This window comes from Nannobrachium achirus, assembly GCF_963921795.1.
Source record: "Nannobrachium achirus genome assembly, chromosome: 13".
Classification (NCBI taxonomy): domain Eukaryota; kingdom Metazoa; phylum Chordata; class Actinopteri; order Myctophiformes; family Myctophidae; genus Nannobrachium; species Nannobrachium achirus.
In genome coordinates this window covers 13,062,593-13,080,441 of record NC_137833.1, presented here as the reverse complement: position 1 = coordinate 13,080,441, position 17,849 = coordinate 13,062,593, and the positions used below count along the sequence as shown (strand labels likewise).

The window sequence follows — 17,849 nt, the reverse complement described above, 5'->3', positions numbered from 1 at the left end:
CATGACATACTCCAAATTTTCGTTTTTCCTATTAATTTGGTCAATAAGGTACACAGAATGAGAGGTCTGCTCTGCCGGAAACATTGCGAAAAAAAGTTTCCCATTGACTTCACTATACTAGAAAAAACACAAAAAAATATGCTTTAAGTAGCATGTGAGGGGTCAAACTAGGGGTTCTTCATGATTCTGAATCCATTGCAAGCATTTGTTTTGCATGAAAACATTCCTTGGGCTAGATTTCAGCCTCTCAAACCTGTGAAAAGTGATGAGTCATCACTTTTCACCGTTATTTTGGTCCGTTTTCTAGCCCAAGAAATGTTTTTCATGCAAAACAAATGCTTGCAATGGATTCAGAATCACCAAGAACCCCTAGTTTGACCCCTCACATGCTACTTAAAGCATATTTATTTTTCCTGTATAGGGTGTGCCAAATGTAGTTCTAAGAGCGGCCATTTCTTGGGTAAACACAGCCTTACACAGGTGTTCTGATTAGACTATAGCATTAGTTCTATGCAATCAAACAATTGAAACACCTGTGTTTTTACCCAAGAAATGGCCGCTAAGGACTACAATGACGTAGCCGCTGGCACACACTATAGTGAAGTCGATGGGACAGTGATACAAATGGCCATAACTTTTTTTCGCAATGTTTCCGACAGAGCAGGCCTCTCATTCTGTGTACCTTAATGACCAAATTAATAGAAAAAACTAAAATAAAAAGTATGTCATGACGTCACAGGTAAGGTAAAACCCTATTCTTTGAGCTTTTGGGCCTGTGGCTCCCCGGCTATGCTGCTGATGTGGCCCTGGTGTCCCCGTTCCGGGCATGAACCTTATAGGTGCATGTATGCTACCATGTTCACGCCGGTTTCGACCTTGTAGATCTTCTACTTTTTTATTATTTGAATCCTGAAAAGTAACATACAGTTTTTGACATACAGTATGAGGTTTCCACCCGACAGAGACGATATGTTCAAGTATAGCAGATCTACAAACTCAAAACATGTGGCATTGCGCGCGTATGAGATTGTAGATCTTCTATTTTTGGTACAACGTCAGTAAATAAATCGGTAATCGGTGAGATAGGGCTCTAAAAGAAGCGGATTGGCTTCGGACTAAAGAAATCCGGTTTTAAAAAAAACAACTTTCGTAATCCTTTCGTAATCCTTCTCAAGGTTCCTTTCCTTTACTGATTGGGAGACTAAGACCAAGGAGAGATCATTTTCTTTTGGTTAAAAGGTGGGCCAGTAAAGCTCTTTTGAGACTGTTGACATGTGATTAAGGACTACACAAATAAACTCGACTTGACTTGGCATCCCTTTATCCAAATAAAGAAATTGTGTTTGTGCCCCTAAAATAGTATTTCTTATCATAACAACGATGTCCCTTTTTTCTTTCCTCTCCTCTCTCTCATCCAGGTCCAAGGACCTGATCAAAGAGGCCATCTTAGACAACGACTTCATGAAGAACCTGGAGCTGTCCCAGATCCAGGAGATTGTGGACTGCATGTACCCCGTGGAGTATGGCAAGGACAGCTGCATCATCAAGGAGGGCGACGTGGGCTCCCTGGTCTACGTCATGGAAGGTAAAGCTAAAGATGGTGCATATGGAAAGATAGGCCAGGGGCGTCGCACCAAATTCTGGGCCCTGGGTACTTTAACTATTAAAAAATAGCAGATATACAAGCTGTGCCGCGCTGCAAGCTTGTAGATCTTCTATTTTTGAAAAATCGTGAATAATTTGTGCAAGTCTTTGAATATTTCAAATCCTTCTATGTTTTTTTGAGAAAAAAAAAGAACTGTGTTTCTATGTCAGTGGTGCTCAAACCTTTTAATGTGAAGGACCCCCAAAATGATATGTATTTGGCCATTGAAACCCATCTCAAAATATTTAGTTCCAGGGACCCCCCCCCCCCCCCCCCCCAGAAGCAACATTTGAGTTACAAATGTTCGCTTAAAAAATACATATATTCAAAGATTTGCCCACATTTTCACAACTTTTCAAAAATAGCAGATCTACAAGCTCGCAGCGCGGCACTCGTTGCCGCGTTGCGAGCTTGTATATCTGCTATTTTTCAATAGCTAAAGTATAAAATAATTAAGGCCCCTCCCCTCCTCTTGGGCCCTAGTAACTCAGTCCCACTTTCCCCCCCCTTGTGACGCCCCTGGGTACACAAATGTCACCTGGCATAGCCAGGCTTACTCATCTGCAAAGAGAAAAGCCTGGTAACAAACGTCCTATCTTTACTGATGTTAGATCCGACGAGAGTGCGTTGCTGGGACAGAAATGTTGATGTTGAAGTCGATTTTCTCCTGATTTGTGTCTCAGAGAAAAAGCCATTTTAGTGTCAAAATGCTGAGAATATTGTGGCGATTGTGTCCAATGTTGACTTCGTTTAGTGACCATGGGGTAATGACTTGGTTCAGAAGCTGCGTTCATGTTCACTCTCCCATATTGGAATGAATTATGAAGAGACTCCAACCTGCTTTCCGGTCTCCTAAAAAGGCATCCAGCTACTGTATGTCACACAGATACAGGAAGTAAACCGGAGATGGCATGCCTTTCTCTTTTTTTTGTCTTGGGTAAAGCTTTGACATTTCTATAAATATAGGATATGATGTCTTAACGCCTGTTCCTAACATAATCGTTGCTGTCGGGCAGAAACCTCTTATCTCCATACTCTAACCCAGTGTTTGTCAAATGGGGGTATGTGTACCCCTAGGGGTACGTGGGGGTACTGCAGGGGAAAACTAGAAAATGGGAATATGTATTTTACTTATGGTTAATGATAAAACATTGACAGAGAGTGTGTGAACCTGCTCATCTGTACATTTCTAAACCAAATTAGGAAATTACATCAATTACTTAATAACCTTTATTGAATAGAAAGCCATGTTTATTTGCAATTTATTTTGAATGTATTGGCATTGGAACTGGACTTTTGATGTCAATTTTGCTGTAGTCAGGGGAAGGGGGTACTTGGCTTTGGAAATCAGTGTAAGCCAAAAAAGACCGAGAACCACTGCTCTAACCCTTTGAGTTTTTCTTTTTCTTTCTTTCTTTCTTTCTTTCTTTCTTTCTTTCTTTCTTTCTTTCTTTCTTTCTTTCTTTCTTTAATTAATGCCCTACTTGATCCTACTACAGAGTCACACAAAACTATCACAAAGCTTGTAGATCTGCTATTTTTGTATTTGAATCCTGATAAGTAACAGTTTTTGGAGATATGATGAGGTTTCCACCCGACAGAGACTGTATACAAACCTGGGCCGACAACAACACGCGTCTGCTTGCCCTGATGTATGGCGTCCGGTGTGGCGTTGGGAGTGCAGAATGAGAGGAGGGGTTGCGGAGATGAGCTCTCACTGGCTGAATATTCCTACCACTTTTTGTGGTCACATGTTCAGATACTGGATTCTGATTGGCTTAAAACAGTGGTAAATCAGTCAACAACTGGCTCATGGAACCCGCCCACTGTTGTGTTGCAGTTGTATAACTAAATAACCTTGCAAGTTACAACTGTGTTTTCTTTCATTTATATGGTAGAAGTGGTAGAAAAGCAATTTACCATTCGAGGGTCGTGGGTTGTTGGCTTCGCCTCGTGCCACAACCCTGAAACAGTGGTAAATCAGCCAACAACCCACTCCCTCTCATGGTAAATGGCTTACATATACGTTCCTCAAACAAGAGTCTCCCCAGAGCTCTCTTTATTTGACTGTGGAGAAATACTAAGTGAAGTAAAGTCCAGGTGAAACTGCTTTTGTGGAGATCTCTCCATAACTGAACATTTTCAAAAATAGTTCTGCGTACTATGAAAACGACACAACGATAGAGCGGATGCGGAAGTGATTGATTTTCCTGTTTTACTACTATACACACCGTCCATAGAACTGGAAACTGCGAGTGTATCGACATGGCAGTAGCCGACGAGCAAGCTGAAACAACGGCATGAAGACGAAAACTATAAATACATTATTTCAAAAGTCGTCCTGACTCAAAATAGACGCTCCAAATCTAAATGCTGTTGAAACTTTTACAATAGAGTGAGAGAGGTGATGGAGTGGGTTATCAGAGAAGGCCGGTTAGATGTAAGTGGCATTTAAAGGTTAATATTCTGCCAGTTAGACTGCGGACATCGATCAACACTATATTGTCCCATATATGCTATTGATTTTAATTACTGAGAGGGCACAACATTTACTGGTTGCTCTCAGTGGCTGAATTATTAACATTGTTTTTTTTATTTTGTATATTATTTTCTATTTTTTTTTTACTGTATAGCAGGGGTTATCATCCTTGGGGTCCCCGCATGATTTTGCGGGGTTCCCCAGATGACAGTGAAGTGACGATTTTAGGACCTTTGAGACCTATTAATCAAACATTTGCCAAAACATTGGTCAAACATTGGCCAAATTGAAATAACGCATGAAAGAGGCAAAAACATAGAAAATAGACGATCTACAAGCTCACTCCTTGTAGTGTCCTCTCCTCCACGTCATCAGTGCCCACACCCTAGGTGGGGTTGGCGAAAGGGCCTTTCTGTGTGGAGTTTGCATGTTCTCCCCACGTCCCCTAGGGTAGGTACCCTCACAAAAAACATGCAGTAATCCTGGTCTCTATACTGCCTCCCCCTGGAACTGGTTGGAATAACGTGTTCCTTCCACGCGCTACTGCTCGTCCAACCGGGGAAGCTCTCCCCTGTCAGGTGATAAGAAGCGGCCTGATCGCTCCTCATGCACTGAAGGAAGCATGAGCTCAGTTTCAGGGCTCTCCCCAGGTTGGCAGAGGGAGAGCAACACCCAGGATTACAGTTTAGGCAATTGGCACTGGGTGAGAAATGGGTTACAAAATTGTGGGATAAAACATAAATAAATAAATAAAACACATACCATAAATGATCATTAACCACATACCTAAGCACGCTGTGCTTGACACTCATGAAGGGTCCCGGACCCCCTGTTGAAGACCCCTGTTTATTAAAAAATGTTTAATTCTGGGAGGACTTCACCACTTTTCAACCTGTCTTCATATAATCCTCACTATCATGTTCATGATAAAATAGCACAATTTTTTCCTACTCAGTCTGGGTCTCATGGGAGAGCTGTGGGCAGGTCAAATCCATCCAACAGTGACATCATCGTTTGACAGATTTTTGATGGCTTCCACTTTAACATTGCAACTTTTCAGGAATAGAAAGCCTGCAGTTTCTATTCGCTTGGATTCCCCATTGATGATGTCTCTGGTGCATGGATTTGACCCGGCCATAGCTCTCCTATGAGACCCAGACGTAGTAGATTTTTTTTTTGCTATTCTATCATGAACATTAGTGAGGACCTATTATATGAAGACAGGTTGAAAAGAGGTGAAGTCCTACTTTAAAGTTATACTATGTAACTTTTTTTATAAAACATATCTTAAAATTGTCCTAACTATTAAATCGCTAAAGTTTTAGAACCCCCACTCTGTTAATTTCAGCTCCCAAAGCCTTTTCTTTATATGTGTTCTACGTCATATGCATCATTCTGTACACGTGTCTCCCTACCGGCCAATCAAAGCCCAGATCATACACTGCTGAGCTCTTCAGGAAGTACACTGCAGTGTTTACACTGGGCTAGGAGTCTAGCATGTAACTCCCCAACCGAGGCTCGTAGAGGGACACGAAAGACCTCTATGGATAGGTCTCGGCGAGGCGATGGTCTGAATGCCCGGTCCGCGGCGAAAAACGGCCGAAAAAAGCAGACGCGACCGCGGTTTGCTCTACTGCTACTGACCACTAGTTGAGCAACTTACACAGTATAGCTTTAAGTAAATATGCTTAGTGACTTTCCACCGCTGAGTAACTTCATAACTCAGTCAGTCAGTCAGTCAGTCAGTCAGTCAGTCAGTCAGTCAGTCAGTCAGTCAGTCAGTCAGTTTCTAGGGCTCGCAGCGCTGTCGTGGTACAGCCAAAAAGGCAGAGCACTGGCGGCCTTTCATTGCCCAACTTTAAATTTTATTATTGGGCCTTCACGCTCCGCCCCCTTTTAAATTGGTTTAACCCAGCAAATAAGGTTTCTTGGAGAGAGCTTGAGGAGAGTTTAGTGCAGCCTGTTGAATTGAGAGATCTTATCTATTCAAACATAACTACACATCAATGCAAAGTTCGCTTTGGACCTATCATTTCTCATTTAGTGGCAGTATGGAGAGCAGCTGAAAAGATGTGTAAGATTGATTGTAAATGGAACTTATTTTCCCCAGTGTTCAATAATCAAAGACTTTTAATCGAGGATCGCCCCATTCGCTTTCCAAGGTGGAGGGCTAAGGGGATTCGTACATTAGGGGACTTATTTGATAGAAATGGTTTACGACCTTTTCGAGATTTGTGTGACATCTTCAATCTGCCTGGAAATACCCTTTTTTTCTACTTCCAACTGAGATTGTCCATGAGGACCTATGGGGTCCCATGGCAAGCTCCCCTTAGATTGCACCCCTTCCATGAGTTTATCTGTGATGGTAACAGAACAAGAGGTTTGGTTTCCACCCTCTATGGTTTTTTATTAGACTGTAGTTATGGGCCCCTATCTGTTGATACTGTTTGGAGGAATGATGTACCAAATTTGGACCCTGACTTTTGTTGGGACACAGTGTGGTCTAACATTAGGCTATCTTCTAGAAATCCAGACCATCAACAAATTCATTTAAATTTTGTTCATCGGACTTATTTAACTCCCCGCAGACTATGTGCTATGAGGATTTTGAATAATCCCAACTGCACTCTCTGCGCCTCAAATAGTATTGGTACCTTCCTTCACATGGTTTGGGAATGCCCAAATGTGTCGTCATTCTGGAATATGGTTGCCTCAAAACTTTCAACTATTTTTAGTATTAATATCATATCTTCTCCTTCTTTATTTTTATTAAATGACGTCTCACAGTTGCAACTAAACAATATACGCAAGCGCATCTTCTTTGCTGGATTAACGGCGGCGAAGAAGATGGTAGCTACGCGGTGGAAACCTCCTCATACGTTAACGTTTCGCCAGTGGGCCTTAACCTTTCTAGATATAGTATATTTAGAGCAGTCGATAGCAAGGTTACACGGAGCAAAAGAAGAAAACATTAATATGTGGTCGGACATTGCAGATAAGCTTAAGGCTATGATTCAAGAAATCACTATATAGTGGTAACAGCCTAGCACAGGCATGCACTATTGTACATTCCGTGTTGGTCCGGGGAAAGGGGGTGGGTGGGTTTTCTTTTCCTTTTCTTGTTTTGCTATTGTTTGTGTTTGTCTGTTAATTGCATTTTTCTTTTGATTAATGTTTTACTTTTTCTTGTTCTATTCATATGTATGTCTCTAATTTTATGTTATGGAAAATAAAAATAATTGATAACAAAAAAAAAAAAAAAGGCAGAGCACTGATCCTGGGTAATGCCCTATGGATAATGATGGCCTCAGGGCATTTGACATTTTAATTAGGAGGTTTATTGCTGTGATCCCAGGTCAGATTGGGGGATGTTAAAGGGCATTGTTTGAATTGGCGCGTTACAAAACAAAGAAAAGACTTCATTATGAGGACCTGAAGAAAAGGAGAAGAACCCATAGGTCAGGTTAGGGCTGTCACAATTATTACATAATCATCTAATCGCAATTATTTGACATAATTATTTGTCATAATCGTCATAATCGTTTCGAAAAATTGACATACTATTAGTGGAAATAGCAGCGATAGCGATGCGACACGTTGTGAGCTTGTAGATCGGCTATTTACACTATCAGTGTTCTTTTTTTAAGTTTAAAGTTGTCAAATATGTCAGAAATGTCTTTGTATATTTAGGTTACGTCACGTGCAGGGGTGAGATGCCGTGGGCTCGGTTGGGCTCGGCGAGCCCACACTTCTTTTTTTCAAGCTGCACGTACGCACGCCCCACATGCACGCACACACGACCCGCGCGTGCACGCACGTCGTCAAGCTGTGTGACGCCGCGGTCAGCACGAACATTTCAGTCCCCCTACCTGGCTAGCTGCTTTGCCTTTGCATAACAATACTCGGGTAGGCAGTTCTCACCTACGTCCTCATTTACACTTGTACACGGCCAGCAGCACGTTCGACTTGCATTCTTTGCAGACAAAACGTCTCCTTTTGTGAACATTTCATCTGTTTACTTCACAAGAGTGGAAGAAAAACGAAGCAGTGTGTTGTTTTGTCAGAGCTGCATGCATAGCGGAGGGAGAGTTCCGAAAGTGTCTATGATTGTAAAGTAAAGTCTATGTAATATGTAAAGTTCTTTTATATTTTATATAAAAAAATAGATTAATTGAAACACATTAATTGAAACTAACAATGTAACTATTAAGAAATATAGTTAGGCTACATTAAAAATGTTGAATTTAGAGGGGTACCACTTCTAAAATCCATATCACACCACTGGTTACGTGTCATATCTACCATGTGCAACTTCAAAGCCTAAAAGCCAAACAGAAATGTGATTGTCAACGACAAAAACACAATTAAATCGTTAATCGCAATTATTTGAGTGACAACTAATCGTCATGTAAAATGTCATAATCGTGACAGCCCTAGGTCAGGTTGAGTTTAGTCTCGCGTGAGCCAAGCTGTTTCCTCATACAATTTCCAACGGAAGCTCTGAAAATGATCAGAGGATAAACCGGATGTGACTGATGTTTCGTTTATACCAGGGGTCTTCAACAGGGGGACCGGGACCCCTAGGGGTTCCTCAGAGTTACTACAGGGGTCCTCCACATCTTTGAGTGATAGAACTTTTTTTTTCTCCTTTTTTAAACTATTAACCACTTGAATCCTAGTGTCCATATTCGGAGAACTTTAGCCAAAAATTGCAGATCAACAAGCTCACAACGCCTCGCAGGTAGATCGGCTATTTTCGGCAAAGAGCTTTGGTGTAGAGGATGAAAGAGAGATGAAGCAGGGACCCCCACAACCTTTTCATAGATTCCATATAGTTTCATCGTTTGACAGCACAATCATCAGCGTATTTTGGATTCATGTCAATTTGTCTTTTAACCACTTGAACCATCAATACTTAATAAACTTCACCTTTCGCTCTGTACTTAGTCTGCTCTTTTTCCACTATACACCAAAGCTCGTTGCTGAAAATAGCCGAGGCGTTGTGAGCTTGTAGATCTGCTATTTTTGGCTAAAGTTCTCAGAATATGGACACTAGGGTTCAAGTGGTTATTATAAAAAAGGAGAACAAAAAGTTTCCATCATTCAAAGATTTGGAGGACCCCCTGTAGTAACTCTGAGGACCTCCTTGGGGTCCTGGACCCCCTGTTGAAGATCCATGTTCAATTCAATTCAGAGTGTCACACCTGGCTCAAGAGACTAGGATGAATTCAGTACAGAACTTGGTAGTAAGAACCTGCCGTGCACACTATGCACCTTCAAGGACATTGAGAGCTAGAAACACCAGTAACTGCTTTGGTACCGCTGCTACTCCCTGGTTGTTGATTGTCCGAGCAAGGACCATCTTTAAAATTCCCTAAACACACATTGATTGATAAATCAATAAGTGTTTTAAGTATTTCAAAGTCATTGGAAGAAAACAAATCGCAGACAAATCAGACGAATGCAGTGAAGCAAAGGAAAGAGTAGAGAGAAGGAGAAACGGGGGGAGTAGCCGCGTGGAGTGCTGATCAGTGCCTGATCGAAGAGGAGTGCCAGAGGGTTAGGTGAGCATTTATAGGTGAACGGAAGAGACTTGTTTTGGAGGTAAGGTGGGTTGTAAGGGTGTTCCTGCTCCTGAACTTCTACTAGGAGCTCCGTTTAATCCTTTAGTGCAGGGGTCTTCAACAGGGGGTCCGGGACCCCTAGGGGGTCCTCAGAGTTACTGCAGGGGGTCCTCCAAATCTTTGTGTGATAGAACCTTTTTTTTTTCTCCTTTTTATATTCCACCTCCACCTGAACGCTAGCGTCCATATTCAGAGAACTTCAGCCAAAAATAGCCTGATCTACAAGCTCACAACGCCTCGCTTGTAGATCGGCTATTTCCGGCAATTGGCGGCAAAGAGGTTGGTGTAGAGGGGAAAAAGTGCAGACTAAGTACAGAGTGAAAGGTCAAGTTTTATACGTATTGACGGTTCAAGTGGTTAAATATCTGAAAACACAAATTGACATGAATCCAAAATACACTGATGATTTTGCTGTCAAACTATATCGAAAACTATATGGAATCTATGAACAGGTCACTTTTCATCACGAAATCATAGTTTTGTGGGAGCACTTTTAGCACAATGAATGTTTTTGGTGCAAAACACATGCTTGCAATGGATTCAAAATCATGAAAAAAAACCTAATTTGACCACTCATATGCTACTTGAAGCATTTTTTTCCTGTATAGTAAAGTTAATGGGACACCAACTTTAGCGGCTGATAAAACCAATTTAGCTGTGTCTCAGAAAGAGTTATCATACCAAAATACTTTCTACAGATAGAGAGCTTCTCAAAAATGCTATGTAACCTTTGCCACCTTTCCGAGAGCGACATCTCTTATGGCCCATGGACTATTTTGGTGGAAAGTGATCTCGGTACTCACTCACCGTGGTTCCCTGGTAACAAGGAGCTATTATTGTGAAAGCCTCCCAACAGGACAGAACTGTGACCAACAAAAGGACATAAATTGGAGTGGGGGATAATGAGACCTGCTGTTCTACAGGTGGCTTGGGGTTGTTGTTGTTACAATGGATGCTAATCATGGAACCACCTCTCCTCCTCACCCTAGTGTTGATTTCGAGCAGTGCTTCTCAACCTGTGGGTCGGAATCCCCAGGGGGATCCCCAAATTATTATGGTGGGGTCCCCAGATGATTAACTGCAAACATTAGAGGCAGAAATTGTGAAATTGGCCGATCTACATGCTCACAACGCCTCACAATAGAACCGTATTAGTGCTCGTCAGGGTGGGGGGTCCCCAGTTAAAATATGATTATCTTGGGGGTGGCGGCCTGAAAAAGTTGAGAACCACTGATTTGGACGACGATCACCTATGACGAAAAACCGATCGTCGACTGCTTTTTTTCAAGAGAAAAACAAAATAAAAACTAAGCTATGATGAATAAAACTAAGACGAAATATATTATTGACAATTTTGTCCACAAATAAAAACTAGACTGAAATGTTACAGAGGGACGAGTGGAGAGGAAATCCAGTAGAACTAAAAGACGGGGAAGTCGTTTTATGTTTGGTTGCGCTCGGGTGTTGCACTCTGAAAATAGCAGATCTACAAGCTCACAACGCGTCGCAGCCGTCATTCATTTTGGTTGATGATTCATTGTTGTACAAATAATTTGTCGCTGTCGGGGCAGAAACTTCTTATTTCCATATTCAACTTTTTTTTTCTTCTTTTTCTCGTAAATGAACTCCCCTACTTGATCATACTGTAGATCACACAAAAGCATCGAAAGTAGCAGATCCACAAGCTCGCTGTCCATCTGCTACCTTTGATATGTTTTATTTGAATCCTGCTGAAACATAGTTTTGGACATAATTATGAGGTTTCCACCGAGACAGAGACGAAAGGGCCTTTTTAGCCATCAGCACATCACAATCTAGGGATGAGTCGGGCCGTGCTGGCTGGGTGCAGTGGACGCGTTGTAAGAAATGATGAATTTGGTCCCCCTTGATCTTTTTTTTTCTTTTACATCAGAGAATGTAAAAGAAAAAGAATAAATGAATAGAAAAGAAGAAAAGAAACAAATGTGGAAGAGCAGCTGAGATTGTTTGGGGACTCTGTGGTCAGATTAGTGACAGTGACAGAGTGGGGACTCTGTGGTCAGATTAGTGACAGTGACAGAGTGGGGACTCTGTGGTCAGATTAGTGACAGTGACAGAGTGGGGACTCTGTGGTCAGATTAGTGACAGTGACAGAGTGGGGACGATGCACTAATGATATGAACTGCTGCTGTCCCCCCTGAGCTGCACATCATATTCATCTCCAATCAACTGACAACTCTCACTGACTGACTGTCTGTCTGTCTCCCTGTCTGTCAGTCTGTCTGTCAGTCTGTCTGTCTCTCTGTGAAAAAACATCCAAACCCTCCATCCTTAGTAAACAAATACGTAGTTCAGGGGTTCTCAACCTGTGGGTCGGGACCCCCAGGGGCGTCCCCAGATTATTTTGTGGGGTCCCCAAATGTTTAGCTAAACATTGTTTTCTCACTCGACAGTAAACAGACCAACATACAATATGATTGTATACTAACAGGGTATCTGCACATTTCTAAAGTGACTTTAAAGACCCTTTTTATACCTCTGGTCAAACATGGTCAAATTTTAGAGGCATAAATTGTGAAAATAGCCGATCTACATGCTCACAACGCCTCGCAACGGAATAGATCGAGTCAAACTATAAGTAATGCCAACTCCTACAATTCCAAGTGCTTATCAGGGTGGGGGGTCCTCAGTAAAAAAATATGATTATTTTGTGATAGATAGATAGATAGATAGATAGATAGATAGATAGATAGATACCTTTATTATCCCAATGGGGGAAATCAGTTGCCCAGAGGCAGCACAGCAGTATAAGGTTATTTACAAAGTTACAGAGAAGTAAGAAAAAAGATAAATAATAATAATAAAAAAAAACAAGAACAGAGTACAGTAAGAGCAAGGTATGTCAAGAAAGGGAACGAATAATATATATATACATAAAGTGTCCTTAGACACAACTATCAATATAGTACAGTGCCCCCAAATCAAAGTGACCATAACATTGGTCAAACACAAGCAAAAACAAAAAAAAGGGTCGTGGCCTAAAAAGGTTGAGAACCACTGACGTAGTTGACCGAGGTCCCCCCCCCCCCCCCCCCAGTCCCAAGCTTTTCACCAGGGTCTTTGACAGCCCTTCAACGATTGGCAAACATTTAATCCAGTCCGCCAGGTTGGCTGTTCTTTGCTATACCGTGCACATAACCAGTGGTGACTGGTACTGGATGTACAGTACACGTATACTCCAGTGCTTGTACGTAAGTGAAACTATGAGGTACTTTGACTCTACATGAGCATAATTTGTCACTGCTGTTGTATCCTAGAGAGTAGACGCTTGACAAAAGCGGATGCACCGTGGTGGATTCAAACCGAGGGGCAAACCCCTTTGCTGGAATTGAAGCTCACATCCAGGTTCTCATTCAACCTGCTGTTACTATTATTTTTCTACCCATCATTTCCCCAGCAGTTCACAGCCACTGGAGTAGTTTGGTGGTGTTTTCCTGCGGAAACACATGATAGACCTTTCATTATGTTTTGGTTTGTTTTGGTAGACAGGGATATTTTGGGGGAGTCTACCAAACAGTGAACACATAACACCACAATACAGAGAGACAACAATGTGTTTCTGCTCAATCTGCTGGTAAACAGAACCACACTACTGCAGTGGCTGATGAAGACTGCTGCATTTCACGCTCTCAAGAGTTAGATTACTGTTCAATATCTGCAACATCTACAAGAGGTCTACACAATTAGAGAAGGTCGAAGAATAGTTATTTTGAGCAACATTTTGCCTGTTATCTCTCCTATGGTACCACATCAACACAGCATGGAATTGTGGACAAAACCTAGTCCAACGTTAACAAAATATAAATTAATATAATAGCCTTGGGTCTGAGAGGCTAAATCTTATCAAATGGTGGTCCGTGGCTCAAAAGCAGAATAAACTAGTAACTAGTTGCGCCACAGTGATGTGGACATCAGGGTTGTGGCGTCACAGGGATCTCCATATCTCTATATATGGGCATAAAAGGGATTTGTTCCCCCTGGCATCACAGGGATCTCTCTAACAGGGCATCATTAATATTGATGACATCAGGGAACTCCATACAGTATATGGGCAAAAAAGGGATTCTGTTAGTGTGACACAGTGAAGCCAGAGCGTGATGTCAGAGCGGCAAACCCATTCTGGTAGAGTGGTTCCCCTGACATCACAGTGACATCAGAGCATGATGTCAGAGCATCAAACCCATAGAAACCCATAAAAATACTTTATATGAAAAGGATTGAAAACCTCTGCTTTAAAACCCATTTAGGCCTAGAATTATTGAATGCTTTAACCAGTGAGAAATAGCAGATATACAAGCTCACAGCGCGGCACCGAGTGCCGCGCTGCAAGCTTGTAGATCTGCTGTTTTTGAAAAAGTCGTGAAAATGTGTGCAAATCTTTGAATATATGTATTTTCAAAGTGAACGTTTGTAACTCAAATTTTGCTTCTGGGGGGTCCCTGGAACTAAATATTTTGAGATGCGGGTCTGTGGCCAAATAAATATCAGTTTGGGGGTCCTTCACATGAAAAGGTTTGAGAACCACTGACATAGTAGTCTCTCAAGAACAGACTAACTGAGCTCCAGTTAAGTGAAAAGGACCTTTTCTTTGACGATGGCCAGCCAGATTGCTGACATAGAAACATAGGTTTTTCAAAAAGTCTTTGAAGGATTCAAAAGACACTTATAGAATCGGGTCAAAATTCAAATTTTCACGATAAAAAAAAAAAATAGGAGATCTACAAGCTCGCCGCGCTGTGAGCTTGTATATCTGCTATTTTTCAATAGTTAAAGCATAGAATAATGATACACAATAATGTGTACCCGTTCTAAATGGGTTAAATAAAACTCTGAGTATTTCTCCCACCACTATGTAAGGCATAACGTGGTCAAACCGTCGTCTATCTGTTGCACCTGTACACAGCTAGTGCCGGTGTCAGGGACGTCAAAACACAGGTAAGCACTCAACAGCGGCCTGTCATGTTTCTATAGGAGGCTGCGTGGTCCACAGTACTGTATTTACTATAAACCTAATGGTGTGTCGCCGACGCCTGTCATAATAACATATCCTTGCTGTCGGGCAGATATTTTAACTACTACTACTAGTACATACATACTACAACGGCACACAAAAGCATTGAAAGTAGCAGATCGAGCCACGTTTTCGAGCTGGTCGATCTGCTACTTTTGCGGTTCTTGAATTTGAATCCTGAAAAGTAACAGTTTTGGACATAATGAGGTAGGGCTGTCACAATTATTACATAATCGTCTAATCGTGATTATTTGACATTATCGCAATTATTTTGTCATAATCGTCATAATCGTGAATGTTGAAAAATGTCAGAAATAGTGGAAATAGCAGATCTACAAGCTCACAACGCGTCGCGATGATCGGCTATTTCCACCATCAATGTTATTTTTTAAGTAGTAAGTTGTCAAATATATCAGTAATGTATTTGTATATTTAGGTTATGTGTCATATCTACCATATGCAGCTTCGAAGCCTAAAAGCCAAACAGAAATGTAATTATCAACGACAAATACACAATTAAATCGTTAATCGACAATTATTTGAGTGACAATTAATCGTCATGTAAAATGTCATATCGTGACAGCCCTATAATGAGAACCTTTTTGTGCCAATGACCCCCAAATTGATAAATATTTGGCCCCCATCTGAACACATCTGAACATGTTCTGTGCCAGGGACCCTAGAAGTATAACCAATGTTACAAATCCTAAACGTTTTTCTGAAAGAAACGTTTCTATATGGCTGAAATATTTTCCGGTTTTAAAAGGTTAAAACTCAAATCTACTTTCATGGCGACCTTCTTGTCTGACACAGAATCTTTTCAGGTTGGGGGGGGGGGGGGGGGGGGGGGGGTCCTTGACATGATAACGTTTCAGGAAGCACTCCTGATAATAGAACTCACTCTGGTGTCCAACTCTGATTGCATGACGATATGAATGCTGGGCTGGTTACTATGGTGACAAGCTGTGTGTGTGTGTGTGTGTGTGCGTGCGCGCGCGCATGCGCGAGTGCCCATGAACAGCCCTGCAGATGTTCTAATGAACATTATTGCTTTATACATACAAACATGTAATTATGTAATTTATATGGACACTGTTCCTACAGATTTTACCCTAAAATAACACAAAGCGGTACACAGTATCTCTACAGTTTACACCCCAATCAACATGGATCTGTCCCATTTCCCATATTTCCTCCTGATTGGCTACCATTGCCTTCCAAAGTTTGTGTATTGCGACCTGCCGGTCGCTTATCTCCCGATTTAGGGAGTCTTACTGGTTTACATGTTTTTTACTCATACCAGTAAGACTCCCTAATCGGGAGATAAGCGACCGTCAGGTCGCATACACAAACTTTAGAAGGCAATGGTAGCCAATCAGGAGGGAATATGGGAAATGTGACAGATCCATGTTGATGACATGACTGTAGAGATACTGTGTACTGCTTTGCGTGATTTTAGGGCAAAATCTGTTGGCGCAGTGTCCAAAAATGTGTTTTGCAAGAATCTGTCTCATGGTGGCGCTAGAAGAGGGCCATGTGAGAAGGGGAGGTTGTGATTTGCCGGCCAAGGAGTTTGTGTGCAAAGTTTGGCATGGATAGGGGCAACGGTGGCGGAGATATGAGTAGGGCAAAAGTGTGACGTGTGACTGACAGACTGACAGAACTAACATGATGTATGTAAATGTGGAATGTTTGACAGATGTTTTTGTGCAAGCTCCACCATTCGTTGTTTTCAGCCGTGTCAATTTTGACACCTAATCTTAATGTAGTTTTAGTCTTTTGAATAAGATTCCATTTTTGTTTTTGTCCTGTTTTAGTCATCTAGAATGTTTTTAGTTTATAACCAAATCGACAGTTGCATTTTGGTGGCCCGTGATGGCATCATAATGCCCTATTGATACTTTGTTGCATTCCGAAAATTGCCGATCTGCAAACTCACAGCGCGTTGCAAGCCTGTAGATCTGCTATTTTCGGACCCCAGCACCTACGCTCAACCAAGAATTAAATGACTTAGTTCTATTGGATCTCTTTTCCACTAAGTCCCTAGTCCCTCCCCAACATTTTAATGTTTAAAATGTTTCATTTATTTTACAAAATCTTCAGTGTGTTTTTTGTCGTAATATTTAGTCATCATAGTTTAGCTTTTATTTAGTTTTCGTCAGTGCGTCATTGTTTAGTGAGTCGACGTAATTAACACTGTTTGTCAGGAAAGAAAAGCAAGAGGGAGCATTAAAGGAGTAGTTCACCCCCAAAATGACTTTTTTTCTAGTGATTACTCATGCCATAGAGACTTGAGTTCAATAATACTTTCTGTAAAAAAAGTCATTTTGGGGGTGAACTACCGTACTCCTATAAGGTGGAAAAAAACAGGAAGGAAACTATATGTAAAAATCTAAGATATATACAAATATACTACACACAGCATAACAATCAGCAGTTGTGTGCATGCATGAGATTAGACATATCCGTTGCTGGTTTTTATTTAAAAAGACAAAAAAGCTAAAAAACGCTCCACACCTCAGCGCTGTTCTGGGTCATTTATTCAAGGGGTTTCAAGTAACAAGCCTTCTTGAGCCGCAATTTGACAGCAATTGAGCCGCTGAACAATTATTTTCTCTCCGTCCCACTGTTTCGCTGCAGATAGAACACTTGGTATTCCGACGCGTTCTCCCAAGTCTACTTAAAACGTTGAGTGAAAGAGGGGATTCAAGTGTCATCGTTAAATATGACAGAAACAAATAGCCCCCTGTATACCGAGGCTTATGCAAAGATGCAAAACCTTCTCCTGTTAGCCTGCCCTGGCCTGACCCTGAGGCGGCGGCAGGCCATTTGAATAATGACATTTACCCACTACAACACCGGCCAACTTCTTTAGTAAACACACAGCGGATATTTGCACACAAGTAAAGTACTATAATATATTGTCTGTGTGTGTGCTTGTTAACCCATTTAGGCCTAGAGTTATTGAATGCTTGACATATTAGTCTCTCAAGAACAGACTAACTGAGCTCCAGTTGAGTGAAAAGGACCTTTTCTTTGACGATGGCTGGC

At 41.5% G+C, this 17,849-nt stretch overlaps 1 protein-coding gene across 2 annotated transcripts in view; it reads left to right on the top strand.

Annotated features, from left to right (window-relative positions):
• LOC308297587 (cGMP-dependent protein kinase 1) overlaps positions 1–17,849 on the top strand; it is a gene marked incomplete at both ends in the record, with an annotated part of 208,173 nt that overhangs the window by 38,064 nt on the left and 152,260 nt on the right. For both annotated transcript variants that reach the window (XM_080741064.1, XM_080741063.1), the window contains one exon: positions 1,419–1,585. In XM_080741064.1, the coding sequence (XP_080597190.1) occupies positions 1,419–1,585 (167 nt within the window). The remainder of the gene's footprint in view (positions 1–1,418; positions 1,586–17,849) is intronic.